General features: G+C 45.0%; 1 protein-coding gene across 4 annotated transcripts in view; it reads left to right on the top strand.

Annotated features, from left to right (window-relative positions):
- SUSD6 (sushi domain containing 6) overlaps window positions 1-14,514 on the top strand; it is a 130,848-nt gene extending 116,334 nt beyond the window's left edge. For 3 of the 4 annotated variants that reach the window (XM_030559694.1, XM_030559695.1, XM_030559697.1), the window contains 5 exons: window positions 1,276-1,473; window positions 2,031-2,228; window positions 4,924-5,062; window positions 6,879-7,300; window positions 8,817-14,514. In XM_030559694.1, coding sequence (XP_030415554.1) covers window positions 1,276-1,473; window positions 2,031-2,228; window positions 4,924-5,062; window positions 6,879-7,300; window positions 8,817-8,842 — 983 coding nt within the window. In that variant the 3' untranslated portion in view covers window positions 8,843-14,514. The remainder of the gene's footprint in view (window positions 1-1,275; window positions 1,474-2,030; window positions 2,229-4,923; window positions 5,063-6,878; window positions 7,301-8,816) is intronic. The other variant, XM_030559696.1, reaches the window with a different exon arrangement.
- Window positions 14,515-14,804: the final 290 nt, after the last annotated feature.

Here is a 14,804-nt window from a genome sequence, read left to right as displayed (position 1 = left end):
TTGTCAGGGATGGTCTAATACTTAGTCCTGCCATGAGTGTGGGGACTGGACTAGATGACCTTTTGAGGTCCCTTCCAGTCCTATGATTCTATAATTCGAGTGGGAGGAAACTATGTTCTCTCTCCATATCAAGTTGTACAGGCTGACTAAGGCGCCTAGACCTTAGAGAGAGAAGAAATTCAATAATGAAGTGACTTCGTGGGGAGACATAGGATAAGGACTTATGGGCCTGTCTAGAGAGGTGTCCACACTTGAAGCAATTTACCAGTGGCACTGCTATGGATGTCTCTTAGGTACGTCTACACTGAAGAGAGAGGAAAAAACCTCATGGCAGTGTCTGCACCCAGATTTCAGTGTAGATGTTCCTGCTTGGACTGGAGCCGAGGCTTTGAAACCCAGCAAGGAGGAAGTGGGTCTCAGAGACCAGGCTCCAGCCCAAATGGGAACATCTACATTTATTTTGCCCTGTAACATGCAGGGCCACGCAGAGGATTCAGGGAGCCTGAGGCAGGGCCGGGTCTTTGGCGGCAGTTCAGCAGCGGGTCCCTCTCGGAGGGAAGGATCTGCCACCGAATTGCCGCCGAAGAATGAAGCAGTGGCAGTAGATCTGCCGCCGATTGCAGCTTTTTTTTTTTTTCCCTCCTCCTGCCGCTTGCGACGCTTGTACTAACTGGACAGCGCTCTGAGGCATCGGCAGCACTTCAGCGGCGGGTCCTTCGCTCGCTCCGAGTCTTCTGCTGCACTGAAGGACCCGCAGCCAAAGACCTGGAGTGAGTGAAGGGCCCACTGCGGAAGTGCCACCGAAAACCCAGAGCGGCTCGCGGGCCCTGGGGCAAATTGCCCCACTTGACCCCCCCCCAGCCCCCCCCCCCCCCAGGACAGCCCTGGTAACATGAGCCCTCAGAGCCCAAGTTAGTTGACCCATGGGTTTTTCTTTCTTTTTTGCTGTGTAGACGTGCTCTACTTACCTTGTTTTTTAAGTCTGTTTCTTTGATCCTTCCTCGACTTGGTGGCTAATACTTACAGTATTGGAATAAAACGTAGCATTCTGCAACTGCACTAGATTTGGTAGGGGTGAAACGCAGGTAGTGGAGCGTCATTGTTGTATTATGGGGTTTCTTCCCATTTCTATTAACAAAACACTTCTCAGAAGCTAGCAGGAATAACTACGAGCCTGCGCCACATTTTCAGTTGATTTTGCAGTACTTGCACAACTGGAGTCTTCCTCTATGCAACATTTTCGTGATGGGTTCTCTCCTTTCCCTTTTCCTACAGTTTGCCCCCGTCCGCCGGAGCCTGAGAATGGAGGCTACAAATGCCATCCAACTCCTTGCAGTGACCCTCTGACATCTGACAGTGTCATAGAGTATGTATGTGATGAAGGCTACATGCTAAAGGGAGATTACAAATACTTGACGTGCAAAAATGGAGAATGGAATCCAGCCATGCAAATTAGCTGTAGGCTAAGCCAAGGTGAGTAATGCATTACAGCAAGTAAGGAAGGTAGCTTGCATTTTAGACTGACCCCTCTATTACTTATTATGTATTATTTTAATATTTGATATCTATATTGAGGTAATGCCTAAAGAACACAACAAGGTTGGGCCCATTACGCTAGGTGCTGAACAAACAAAATCAATGGGGATCCCAGCTCACAGTGTAAAAGACACACCACCTCTCCTACATTCTTCCTGTCAAAGTCCAGCCCATGTTCTTTAACACAGAAACTTGGTCTGTGAAGATGTGCGTCTGGATGCAGATCTCCTCCCAAAGTGTTTTATTAAATATGAACAAGCTTCCTCACTAGGATTGAGATGTTGATCTGGATTTAAAGGGAGAAGTGATGGACTCTTCTTGTTATATTATGGTGTTTCTTCCCATTTCTAGTAACAAAACACTTCTCAGAAGCTAGCAGGAATAACTACGAGCCTGCGCCACATTTTCAGTTGATCTTGCAGTACTTGCACAATTGGAGTCTTCCTCTATGCAACATTTTCGTGATGGGTTCTCTCCTTTCCCTTTTCCTACAGTTTGTCCCCGTCCGCCGGAGCCTGAGAATGGAGGCTACAAATGCCATCCAACTCCTTGCAGTGACCCTCTGACATCTGACAGTGTCATAGAGTATGTATGTGATGAAGGCTACATGCTAAAGGGAGATTACAAATACTTGACGTGCAAAAATGGAGAATGGAATCCAGCCATGCAAATTAGCTGTAGGCTAAGCCAAGGTGAGTAATGCATTACAGCAAGTAAGGAAGGTAGCTTGCATTTTAGACTGACCCCTCTATTACTTATTATGTATTATTTTAATATTTGATATCTATATTGAGGTAATGCCTAAAGAACACAACAAGGTTGGGCCCGTTACGCTAGATGCTGAACAAACAAAATCAATGGGGATCCCAGCTCACAGTGTAAAAGACACACCACCTCTCCTACATTCTTCCTGTCAAAGTCCAGCTCATGTTCTTTAACACAGAAACTTGGTCTGTGAAGATGTGCGTCTGGATGCAGATCTCCATAATGGTTTGAGTGGAGGCTCCCATATTAGCCTGCTGAGATAACAGATTCCATCTTGCCTATTAGAGATAAGGGGGCAGTAAGCTGCTCTATCATGGGCACTTTCAGTGCTGTCCCTCTGGCTCCTGGCAAGCTGACAATACGTCACCCACCTTGTATCTCTAATATCCTGGGAACCAACAAGGCTACAACAACACTGCAGACAATACCTTCCTCATCTGAACAAACTTTGTGCACCTTGATCTGTGTGTGTGTCTTCACCAGTACTTTCTAACACCCATTTTTGGAGGGGCTGATTTATTTCCTTTTGGAGCTTGCAGTCTGCTGCAGAGCTCCCTGGTGCTGTTTGTTTGGCCTGGCCTGATGGATGTTTTCTGTTTTCTTTCTTTCCAAATGGAAATTGACAGCTTTTGTTATGTGGGGCTTTCCCAAGCTGGACAGGAATTCCTCTCTCATGACAGGAAAGTAAAGCAGTCTGCAGAAAAATGTTTGTTCTACAGCTGTAATTTTATTGTCCTTAGGATTTCTGGTTTTAAAAACATGCATACCCAATAAAAGCTCCTGTGGGGAGGAGTCCTTGTGAGCCCATAGATTGGGGGAATGACTCAGCCACAACAGTTGGAGTCGCATCTTTTCCTCAGGGATTAGTGTTTCCAACAGATTTTGCTTTTTGGTTTAACTTAATCAGAAAGCAAACAGAGAAGCACCCTTTCTTGCAGTTCACCCAAGCTCTGTGGCCACTAGAACCTACTATATTATTCCCAAAGATGCCCTTTCCCTCCTGGCCACTCTTACAGCCCCTTACTCTGAGCCTCTGTGCCAGGGAAGGGGAAAGTGGAATTCACCTGTGACCAGGTAGAACGCGAAAGCACTCGGAGTTCAGTGTGGGATTGTAAGAATTCCTCTGTTGGTTCCTATCGCACTTCCTCTCCCAGTCCCTGCAAGAAAACTCTTCACCATGGCAACTAGCCATGCTTGGACAGCATTCCTGCATGATGGCATTTTACCTACTCCAGGACTGCAAGTAGCAATGTGAATGGCAGTGACCATGTGGCTTTTCTCTAGTATCACTAGGGATGGGTTAATATCACACATGGCCTGGGTTGACCAGAAACGTAGAGCCTCAAGACATTGGTGGAAGGGTAGTGAAAAAGCCAGTGAGAAATGAGGAAACTGTGTTCAGACCATGGGCTTCAAAGCAAATGATCACGTCTTAATCCATCTCTGGGTTTCACACTGCTTCACAGAAAATGCAGCCATATAGGAACATGGTGTTGAAGGTCTTGTCTACACTAGGTACGTATTGCCGGGTGTAACCCTAGGGGGCATAGTGAATTGCAGCAAAATGGAAGTTTAGCTTAACGGGGGTTCATTTAAATGGAGATATCCTGTATATAAAGCATGTAAGAGCATTGGTCAGTGGACCTACAAGCATTGTGGAGAGGGTTGGTATAGAAAACTTTAGTCATCATTTAGATGGGCTAGGGCAGTGTTTCCCAAACCTGGGACGCCGCTTGTGTAGGGAAAGCCCCTGGCAGGCCTGGCCAGTTTGTTTACCCACCACATCCGCAGATCCAGCTGATTGCGGCTCCCACTGCCCGCGATTCGCTGCTCCAGGCCAACGGGAGCTGCTGGAAGCGGCGGTGGCCAGTACATCCCTCAGCCCGTGCCACTTCCAGCAGCTCCCGTTGGCCTGGAGCAGCGAATCGCGGGCAGTGGGAGCCGCAATCAGCTGGAGCGGCAGGTAAACAAACTGGCCCAGCCTGCCAGGGGCTTTCCCTACACAAGCGGCGTCCCAAGTTTGGGAAACACTGGGCTAGGGGATAGAAACAACATACAGGCAATTACACCTTGTAGAGGGGGAGAAGAACTCTTCGTCTGTCTTAATTCATCTCCCTGCCAGTACAGGATTATTCGCTACTACATATTTGTTAGGTTATGTCGACACTAGCACTTACTGTGGAACCAACTTAAGCGCCAGTGTAGAGAGTGCTATGTTGGCTTCTCCCATCAGCACAGCTCCTGCTGCCCAGCTCCCTTGTCACGTTTTACCTGGGCCAAGCCGTGGGGGTTCCACTACTTTCCTTGGGTCAGACTCTTCCATTGGCTAAGAATTCCTGTTAACAGGGAGCTTTTCCTGCTCTTCAGCCTAAAACACCCTTCGGTTACGCTAAACAATTCTTTTCCTTTCTTATTGTCATCAAGCCTCTTTGTAGCTGTCACTTAGCCAAACTAAATGTTTGCGTTTAACTTATCCTCTCCTAAATCCCCCTCCCTCCTCCCTTCCCGTTGCTCTTCCCTAAGACTTCCTCGTTTTTCAGAGGCCTCCTGTATGTACCTTGTTCACATGATGCCTGTTCAGAGGCATGAACCATTTAATTTCTGTTTCTTTTGGTTTTGTAGATAAAGATTCGCCCCCGACAATCGGGGTGCCCACCCTCTCCATAGTGGCCTCCACAGCAAGTTCAGTAGCTCTGATCCTTCTCTTAGTTGTACTATTCGTTTTGCTGCAGCCAAAGCTGAAGTCTTTTCATCACAGCAGGTGAGCTCAATGGGAGAAATTTCAACAGAGGGCAGGGGCTTGGGGATGAAACATTCATCTACATGTGCAGTCCACAAGAGTGTTGAGTTTGTCTCCTTTTTCTGTCATCTTAACCCCATCACTCTTCTTTCCTTTCTCTGTCCTGTTCTTCTCATCTTTTTCTTATTTCCTTTTTTCATCCTTTTCTGCTTTTCTTCATCACACTCTTTCTTCAAGTCTGTTGCTTTGTTGGTCTGCTGGGTTTCTGTATAATTTCCTCATGTTGTGATGAGCAGGGTCTGGTTTTAATGGCCATAACTTCTCATTCTTTTCCTTTAAATAAATAAATGTACTGCTGGCAAAAGAAGCCATTGGGTTGATGCCCCAAGACAAGACAGTATATTCTGTTCTCATCTACAGAATAGATTTGCTACTGGCAGTCTTATCACAAGCTTCCACTGCCCTGCCAATGTACCTCAGCCCTTATCTGAAGAGGGTTTAGTCTCCAGATCTTGTCAGTCTTGGTCTGTCCACTAAGACTACCAACAACAGGAATCAGTCAGCACTAATGTGTGCTGCTGTTTTTTTGTGATGTGAACGTAGTTTATTGGAAGCTGGGCCTATTCTCCCAAATTCACTTCCCTTAGGACAGCACACTGAATGGAGTTGAGGAAATGGCTATCCCCTGCCCCATTTAAACCTTACAAACTCCAGACATAGTGGAACTGTGATTTCACACACACCCCACCCCCATGCACTCATTACTTTTAGCTGCCCCACTTACGTGTCTCCAGTGATGAGGCACAGACAGTATTATGGATGGAAAGAGTTCTGTGGGTGGCACAGTGTCTCCATGGGCTTCAGGGAACACAGCATTTGTGCACTGTGAAGCGTGTACCCAGCACTTGTGAACCAATGCTCTTGGAGATCCCTTGAACTCGGGTACAGCAGTGGTATTGGGCGTTGCTCCGTTTCTCCTTTTCTGTGGCTTCTGTTCTCCCATTCCACCTGATGAGCTATTTGCTATTCTATTTCTGTGCTTCAAAATTTTAAATGCAAGATGTTATCCAAACCATATTGGACTGTCCTCTACTTCAGCCTCCTTCCTTTTCCAGTGTTGGATGATTCCCAAGGTAAGTGTATTTACGTCTGCCCCTTCCCCTGCCAGTGCCCAGCTCATTCAAGAGATCCCCCAGTTGCTTCTGGGGCTGTGAATTGTGCTGATATCACTAAGTAAAGGTACTGACCAGCCAGAGTAAATTGATTATTTTGGAGCTTCTGATGTATGTGCACATCTCTGATTATCCCTTGTGAGGGGTGGAGGGGAGGAAATAAAAAAAAGTACAGGACGTTTGCCCTCCTGTCCTGGGAAAAGACAGCTATACATGGAGGTGGGGAGGGTCCCACATTTCAACTGCTCTGTTGCCAGAGGTGTATACTATGCTATGCTGCCCTTCTTCCAGGTGGGTACAGATTTGCCTTCTGAACCAGTTACTGCTGCTCCTTAAATGGCTGGTGGGGTGACTGTTGAGCAGCCGGGCATTGTCTCAGTTGAGGGCACAATTCTGGAGCATGCCCATCTCTTCCGCGGTGCCGTCCACTGTAACAGGAGAAGAACTAGTGTGTGATCACTTGCATGACAGTACAAGGAGGTGATTGCTTTCAATGGGATGTTAGTAAAATTCAGTACTTCTCCCCCTGAACAGGTCACTGTTGAGTGGTGGGATTGGGATAAGGAAAGGTTACTTCATGGCTCATTGGCTCAGTGCGGGGCTCACAGACACACACAGCTATCGGTCTGTGTATATGTTCTAAATTAGCTTTTTCCTCTTTCAAGACGTGATCAAGGTGTATCTGGGGATCAGGTCTCCATGATGGTGGATGGTGTCCAGGTGGCCTTGCCGTCCTATGAAGAAGCAGTCTATGGCAGTGCAGGGAACTGCATCCCACCCTCGGATTCACGGGTACAGATTGTGCTGTCAGAGGGAGCTGGGCAGAGTGGAACAAGTGAGATGCAGCAGCAGGACCAAGGGGCTCGGGACTGCTTTGTTGGAGAGGACGAGGCCCCAGGACGCTCTGGACTGTGTGAAGCCAGTGGCTCTCAACGCTCTGAAACTGTTCTTGTACACCAGGCCACCACCTCTTCCTGGGTAGCTGGCATGGCAAGCAGTAGACCTGTGCACAAAGATGCTCAAGACTCAGAAAGCAGTGACATACAAAGCCTTTTATCACTTACTTCCTCGGAGGAATACACAGACGGTACGTGATATGAACAGGGAAAACTGAATGAGACACTAATGTGAATAGTCGCTGCCATGCAGCTAGCTAGGATGAGAATTACAGGAGCCATTGATTCTTGTGCTTCAGGGCACAAGTTGGTCACCAGCTGAGTGTCAAAGAAATTTCCCTGCCTCCACTGTACAGTGTTACATAATTAGGTGCATTCTGGGGGCTCTACGTTTTCCTCCAAAGCATCTAGCATTGGCCAGCATCAAAGTCAAAATGCCAAACTAGAAGGACCATGGGTCTGTTCTGCTCTGGTGTTTCCTCTGGTCTTTATCAAGTCATTTGCAAATAATGTTCTCCCCACCCCCATCAGTGCCATGAAAACGCAGGGCAGTCCTATTTAGGGGCAACTGCTTGTTGGAGGGGGGCACTCTTCTTCTGAAAATGAGCACTTCACCCTTCTGAGGCTCCTCCATTTGGGGCACGGTAACTGACAAGGCAAGGGACTGGCTAGCATAGTGCTTAAAGCACTACAATCCCAGAGCACAAGTCTAGTTTGAAATCCCAGGAGGAATGAGTTGTGATGGTCTTGTGCTTCAGTCTCATAGTGGACAGGAGTCTGCATAACACGAACCAGCCCTCTGAGTTCTCTGGACTCTGCGGAAGGAAAAGCCTTACAAGGACGGAGCTAATGTGGAGACTCAACAGAGCTTTGCTTGTGTAGAGGTTAGGCCCGCTAGGTCAAGAAGCATAGATGGTTTGTAGAACTTTATTTTCCATTGCTGCAAGCCCTATAACCGTCAGTAATATGACTTGGAATCCTATTCAACAATAAAACCCCAAAGGTTATTTCCCCTACAGAGAGGGAAATACCAAAATTCCAAAATATGGAATATGGAAGGAAAACCTCAAATGTGGGTAGCAGAGTTGAGGGATAGTATTGCCAGTGGGCCATTCAGACTCTGCAGAAATAGGCAGATGGTTCTTGTGTTCTGCAGTGTCTAGCGCTGCTTTTAAATTACTGTTTAAGGCACTTCTTAGTGGGGCAGATTGCTGTAAGCCAGAAGCTGGGAATGGGCGATGGGATGGATCACTTGATAATTGCCTGTTCTGTTGATTCCTTCTGAAGCACCTGGCACCAGCCACTGTCGGAAGACAGGATACTGGACTAGGTGGACCTTTGGTCTGACCCAGTATGACTGTTCTTATGTTATAAGGAAGACTAACAAAAAGGTTAGCTTACTGTGTCAAGATCATGCTGGAGCTACCTAACTCCCACCTACATGGGAGCTTGCAGTGGCTGTAATTAAAGGTTAATTTGCCACAGACCTATTTGCAGTCGTCTGCTGCTGCTCGAAGGCATGGGGAGAAGTGATGCCTGGCGTTGGAGGGGAAATGCTGCACTACTGTTGTAAGAGGTTGTGTCTGTCTGTATGGGGATGTGGGAGAGGCTGTAACATACCTCGTCTGTGCACTTTGCTGCCACCCGTTAGAAGCTCCGTGGAACGACCCATGTAAAGTCTGACCCCTTTTTCTTTTTCCCTCCCAGATATTCCGTTGTTGAAGGAAGCATGAAGCCTGCTGCACTTGTTTAGCCTTCTCCCTCTTGGTTTCCCCTCTTCTTCCTTGGGATGCAAGCATTTTGTGCAGCCTTCCCCACCTTCATGAGCTGGGCCCTGGATACTTCCAAGCAGAGACCCTTCAGCTGAAGATCCAGAGGATTTTGCCAGGTTGTCTCCTCGATGTGCCATTCGGGTTGGTGTGGTGTCGGCCTTCCCATTCCATCTGCATTAGGGGCTTGAGTAATGTAATGGATTTGAGCTCCTCCCTCTTCTTCCCTCCCCGTGCCAGATGTTTGACTGCAGCCTCTGGAGAGCTGCTATTTACTTGTGCCTTTCTCCTTCTCACACCGGCTTGTCGCAGCTTCTCACAGGCCTTGCTCGCTCTTCAGCAGCCCAGAGAGCAAGGACCAAGAACTGCTTGCTCGTTGGGTGCAGACATAGTTTATATAAAGACCTTTCTTCCAGTATCCTCTTGATGACTAGGGCAGGACAGAACTCTCCAAGAGGGCTAAATCTGGGCTTGGGAGAAGTCCCAATATGGGTAATTTACACTATCCATCAGTGCTCATAGTTTTTAAAGATAAAGTGGTATGTTCTGTAACTTAGATGCATATTAACAATTAGGCATCACTGACTATTGTAAAGGCAGAGAAGTCTGACATCTTTTACAAGATTTTTTTCTTCCTCCTTTTCATATCTTCTTTGTTATCCCCATATTTTCCCCACAAAATACCAAATACACCCTTGATGTCGCAGAGTAACAGTCTCTCTGCAAGATTCCATTCCAAAAAATTCCACCATCTCGTTCTTTCATTGACCTCACAATCCACTCGGTTTTTGTATCCTGAAGTCTAGGGCTGTGTCTACTCTGGAAATGTCACCAGTTCCTTCCAGTGCTGGTCTAGCACAGGGGCAGCGGCTGGTGCTAAACTCGAAGAGAATTTCTACAAAAGGCTAGTTGTAGACAAGACCTAGAAGCAAAAAAACGTACAGTACAACCCTGATTATCTGATCTCCAGTTAACCAAGCCTGTGTTTAACTGCAGGTTAGTCCTGTTCTGCTGACATGCTGTGCCATAATCATGGTCCACTTTATCCAAAGGCCTGTTCTTTTGCAAGTGTCGGGTTTCTGACACTTTTTTAAAATATCAGTTTTCCTGCATAACTGCTTGGGTTTGCCTGCCACCAACAACTTTTAACTTGACATGACAGTAAACATGGAAGAGTCATTTAGAAACATTGTCCCTTACTCCCTCAATTTTCCAGGAAACGTAAGGGCTTTTTAATGTGTTCTCTGGATTCATTGGCCCTTTTTTATGTTTATAGTTTTGTCCGCAGAAATATTAACATTGTCAGCTAATGCTGGGGTTTGTGGTTAACATCCCCGATTACCTGGCAGGAGATACCATAATGCAGGGTACTCAAATACAGCATTACACTTTCTAAATAGTTGCAGCATGTCTTCATAACCTTAAATGGAAAGGGTTGTACTGCTGTTTTATCCTAATGGGACCTCTTTGTGCATTTGGAGCTGCTCCCACATGTGGGCCTCTTCTTCACAGGGAGGGGGAACAGTATGTTAGCCAAAACCCCTTCTGAAGAGTGGAGTTGACACAGTTTGGTTGCATGGCCATTATGGAGACAACAGAGCAGTTTTTGAACAGTTACCTGGAGCAGGACCCTCCCCAGTCCAGAGCATGAGTTTTAATGACTCTCTTGACAGAACTGTCAGGTTGTCAACCAGCAGTTGCCCCAAAAGGAAGCTAGTAAATTTTGTATTTGAAATGGAGGGAACAATGAGATGTGGCTTTACTCAGCAAGTTGTGACTTCTGGGTGAATACCTCAGCCCCCCCTTCCTCTCCCCTTTATAATTGTACTCCCTACCCAGAGCAGTGATTATATCAGAATACTTAGTGTTATATAACATTTTAAAATGGATTATTGCTGCAGTAACTGAGGTTAGGCTCCAGCCGCAGTGGGCAGGGATTGGCTGCAGTTAATGCATTTGCCTGTTAATTCCCAGGACAGCTGTAACAGTGGGTGTGTATACGGAGAACAGCTCTATTTTCCCCCATCCTGTGTATCTCGTAAATTAAGTTGCAAGAATTGTTTTAGAGACAATGTCAAGTTAAAAACAGTATATTTTAAACAAACTTCTTTACTTATTACAAGACCCTCAGTTACAGCAAGAATTTGAGAAATCCAACTTTCACTATCCTTGGTGGTTTTGTTTCTGTCTCAGTTTGGACCATAAATAAACAAACCTTTTTCATTTCCAGCTTAAAGGTGCTGCAGTATTTGGCTTTCAGACAGTGCAGGCATAAGTGTATTAGTTTGTAAACTGTTTCCATTAGAATTTAAAAAAACATCAGCATGGAAATATTTCCACTGTTAGTTTTAAAATTGTTGTTCTACAAAATCCCATGTTTGGAATAAGTGTCCCTATAACCTGGTCTCTCACGTCTTATCAAAGTGAAAAAATAGAATGAATTGCTTTCTAATTAGCTTAAGGTTCCCTGGTAACCAAAGCTGACCCGCAGCAGCCTGGGTGCAAAGGCCAGGTGCCACACTTTCCGGCTGACAGAAGAGCATTCTCTGAATGAAGCTGGAATTTGATCCCAGGGCCTGACCTTGCTTTGAACGCTGAAACTGACAGTCATGCACCTAACAAAGCGCATAGTGGCTGTGTCCACTAGCCCCCATTCACAATAGTGTGGTTAACCACCAGTCTGAGAGAAATAAACAACAGAAGGGGCCCTTAATTTTGTTTTATAGAATCCCTCAGAGTTTCTTTCCCAGGAGAGAGGGGTGTGGGGCGAGGGAAAAGATGTGGCTGTAATCAGCAGAAATAGACAATCAATGTCTCTTTGATTTTAAGAGGATAAAACAGCAGTTACTGATACTGGAGCATGGCTTTTTGTGGGAGGATCTAATTGTACCCTGCTGGCTGGTAATCTCTGATGCCCCTAGATGCTTTGGCGGTTGCAGAAAACCAATGTGCCACTTTCTTCTGTGGAAACATCCATGCAGACTAGAGACATTAGATCCGATGCAAGCAGAAAAAGCTTTTGAGTTCTTGTGTTTCACCTTCCCAAGCATTCCGCTTTAGAGTTTACTTTCATATAAAATGAGATTGAATGAGGAGGGGAAAAAAAACCTGTTTTAAAAGTCCAGCAGATAAGTTTTCAAAGAAAAAACAACCCTTTTTCATTACTGAGCAACATGTGGACCATTACCTTCATACCTTTAAAGTCTTCGGGAGACTTGAAGGGGCAGGAATCCATTTCTGGGAAGGGGAGAAAACTAGAAAGATAAATGAGATGCTGCACACTCAGAACTCCCATTTAAGTGAATGGGAGCAAGAACTGCAGAATTCAGCCTTAAAAAACCCTTGCTTATGAGCTCTCCCATAACTTGATAGCATTAAGTTGGAGTGAAGAATACAACATTTCTTGCTGGAATCATAGACCAGAGTAGTCAAAAGGAGGCTGTCCCCTTATAGCCTTCCCAGCATGATGCAGTTTTGTGTTGTCTTACACATGCTGTACCCTGAAATGCTTAACAAGAATATTCAAATGATTTAATTATACATGAAAATTAAAAATAATGTAAAGGGACCCTGTCAGGAGAAATTTACAAAACACTGTGTGCAAAAGAAATTCTTCCATGATTTCCTTTCTATTCCAATTGAAAAGTTTTTTTTTTCCAAACAAGGATATTCCTCTGCCATGTTTGCAATCCAACTATTACAGTACCAGGCTAGTGTGCAAGATCCAAAAAAGGAAACTGACTACAAATGAAAGTGAACTGGGTTGGTCTCGTCTCTTAGTGCCCAAATTATGAAGTGCAAGTGAATTAAAAGCAAACTTTAATCATGGCAGTGTTGGGATAATATAAAGGGATTAGTAACAGGTAAGGGAACTTTGATGATTTGGTTTTGCTTTTGTTTATTTAAATAAATAAGGGCCTCTCTCCACTGCGGGTGGAAGGAGCAGGGCTCTGCAGCGTTCTTCTCCTTTGTAGGACTGCTGCACAATTAGAGCTCTGTGACTCTGGGATGGAGCAGAGCCAGAAGATTCCCATCCTTTTAAACCAACAGCAAACTTGCAACATAAAATTACACTCTGTGCGCATCATCTTACGTACTTCCCCTTGGAAGTGAACTCTCTCTCAGAATTTCCCCATTTAACAGTTTGACAACTTAGCAGGATTTTTATGCCTCTGGAGGTATGACTTGCCCTCACAGCGCATGGATTAATTTGGGAGATGAGAAATATTGACATTATTCCAGAAGGAAGTACAAGACTCCCCCTAAGTGCAGAGAATTTGGGTTGATTTGAATTGGGATTCAGTGAGCACAGCAAGTTCTGCTGTAGGACATAAGCTAGGCTGGGAGATCATTGCTGTGAGTACAAAAGACAGAGCACCTAGAAAACTTGCGGTGAGTGAGTAGGAGCTGTTATTAAAAGCTCCGGCAAGCCCTGTAGGTGGCTTAAACGATTGGGTGCAAATGCGTATCATTGTGAGCCGATAAGGAAGGGTTCACTGTGCCTAGATGATAAGATACTAAAAAAACCCAGCGACTCTGCCATATAAAAATGTGAAGACGCAGCAAGATAGAAATGTTCAGATTTCCTTGCTGATCTGTTTACAACAGGTCATGTTAAACTAATTTTTCAAATTAGTTTTTATTTTTGGACAGCAATTGTTTTATTAATATTCTTCACTTCACTCAGCCTGGACAGCAGAACTAGTATAATCCGTTTCACTTCCTGGTTCTCAGACACTAGCACAGTAAATTTCATCCTGCAAAGAAGGAACTGCCAATTAAATTTGATGAAAACATTTGTTCACAGAAACTTGTAGTTAAGAAACTTCACTTCTCTCCGTAAAAGGCCTTGGAAGCACAGAAAGGCTGCGTAAGGCTGGCTTCATTTGAAGGAGTGTTTTTATATTGGAAATGAATCTTCTGCCAACATTTCAGAACCTTGTGAAAAAAGCAAAACAAACCCCAAGAATGATTGTCCTGCTCTCACCCTTCCCAGGACAAAGCATGTAAGTCTCCCAGACCTCTCTTCAGAGCTCTGTCCTACATACTGCTTCTAACTTGGCCTTCTGGGTAACTTTAAGAGGTTACATGTGGTTGCACCAGAGTGGATGTGTCTGAATTAAATTTATGCACTTCTATTTTAACATACGCTTTTTGCTTCTGCCCAAGGGTGAGCCAAGGAGAGGGGCAATCTAATTCTGCTGAAAAGTAATGCTTTATTTTTGATTCTCTACTTTACATAAGAGTTCAAACCAAACACAAAGCTGAACTGTCTGTGGAGCAGACAGCGTGTGATGCAGTGGGCACACTGCAGGTAGTTACAGATAGGGAAGCTTGGTTGCCTTCAATGCATTAATTTGTTTTCTGGTTTTTATCTGAGTTATACCACTATGGAATTGTTTGCAGAATGGTACTCCTAGATGTGGGATTTTAAAACAAATTAAACGTAATTGATGCTGTGCAGGATGTCACTCAGTTTTATTTTTGCTTTATTTTATATATATTTTCTGGTCTCCTGTACATTGCAGTGAGTGTGAAGATAGTGTTTTAATATTTGTACAAAGTTTAATTTAATTTTAATTGTTCTATGTATATAACTGCATTTCTAAATTAAAAAAGTTCTTTTGAAGTGAATGTCTACCCTCTTGCATGTGCCTTTTTTAAAAAATGCTATCCTTTGGCCTCATGCTGTTGGGCTGGAGTGGAGAGTCCAACCAGCAGGTTATTTGACAATACTCTATGCTTCTTTAGAACCTTCCATCTGGGGATGTCAAAGCTTGTTGTAGACAACGAGTGAAGACTCACCGCACCTGGGAGCTAAGGGGGTACTGTTTCCATATTACGTATGAGCAGACTGCACTGTCACCTTTTCCATGCGTACAAATAGTAGGGTTCAGTCTTTCCCCTACGTAATACATAAGGGGTG

This window comes from Gopherus evgoodei, chromosome 4 (assembly GCF_007399415.2).
Source record: "Gopherus evgoodei ecotype Sinaloan lineage chromosome 4, rGopEvg1_v1.p, whole genome shotgun sequence".
Classification (NCBI taxonomy): Eukaryota; Metazoa; Chordata; order Testudines; family Testudinidae; genus Gopherus; species Gopherus evgoodei.
Note: the sequence above shows the minus strand (reverse complement) of the source record. Positions and strands in the feature narration are given on the sequence as shown.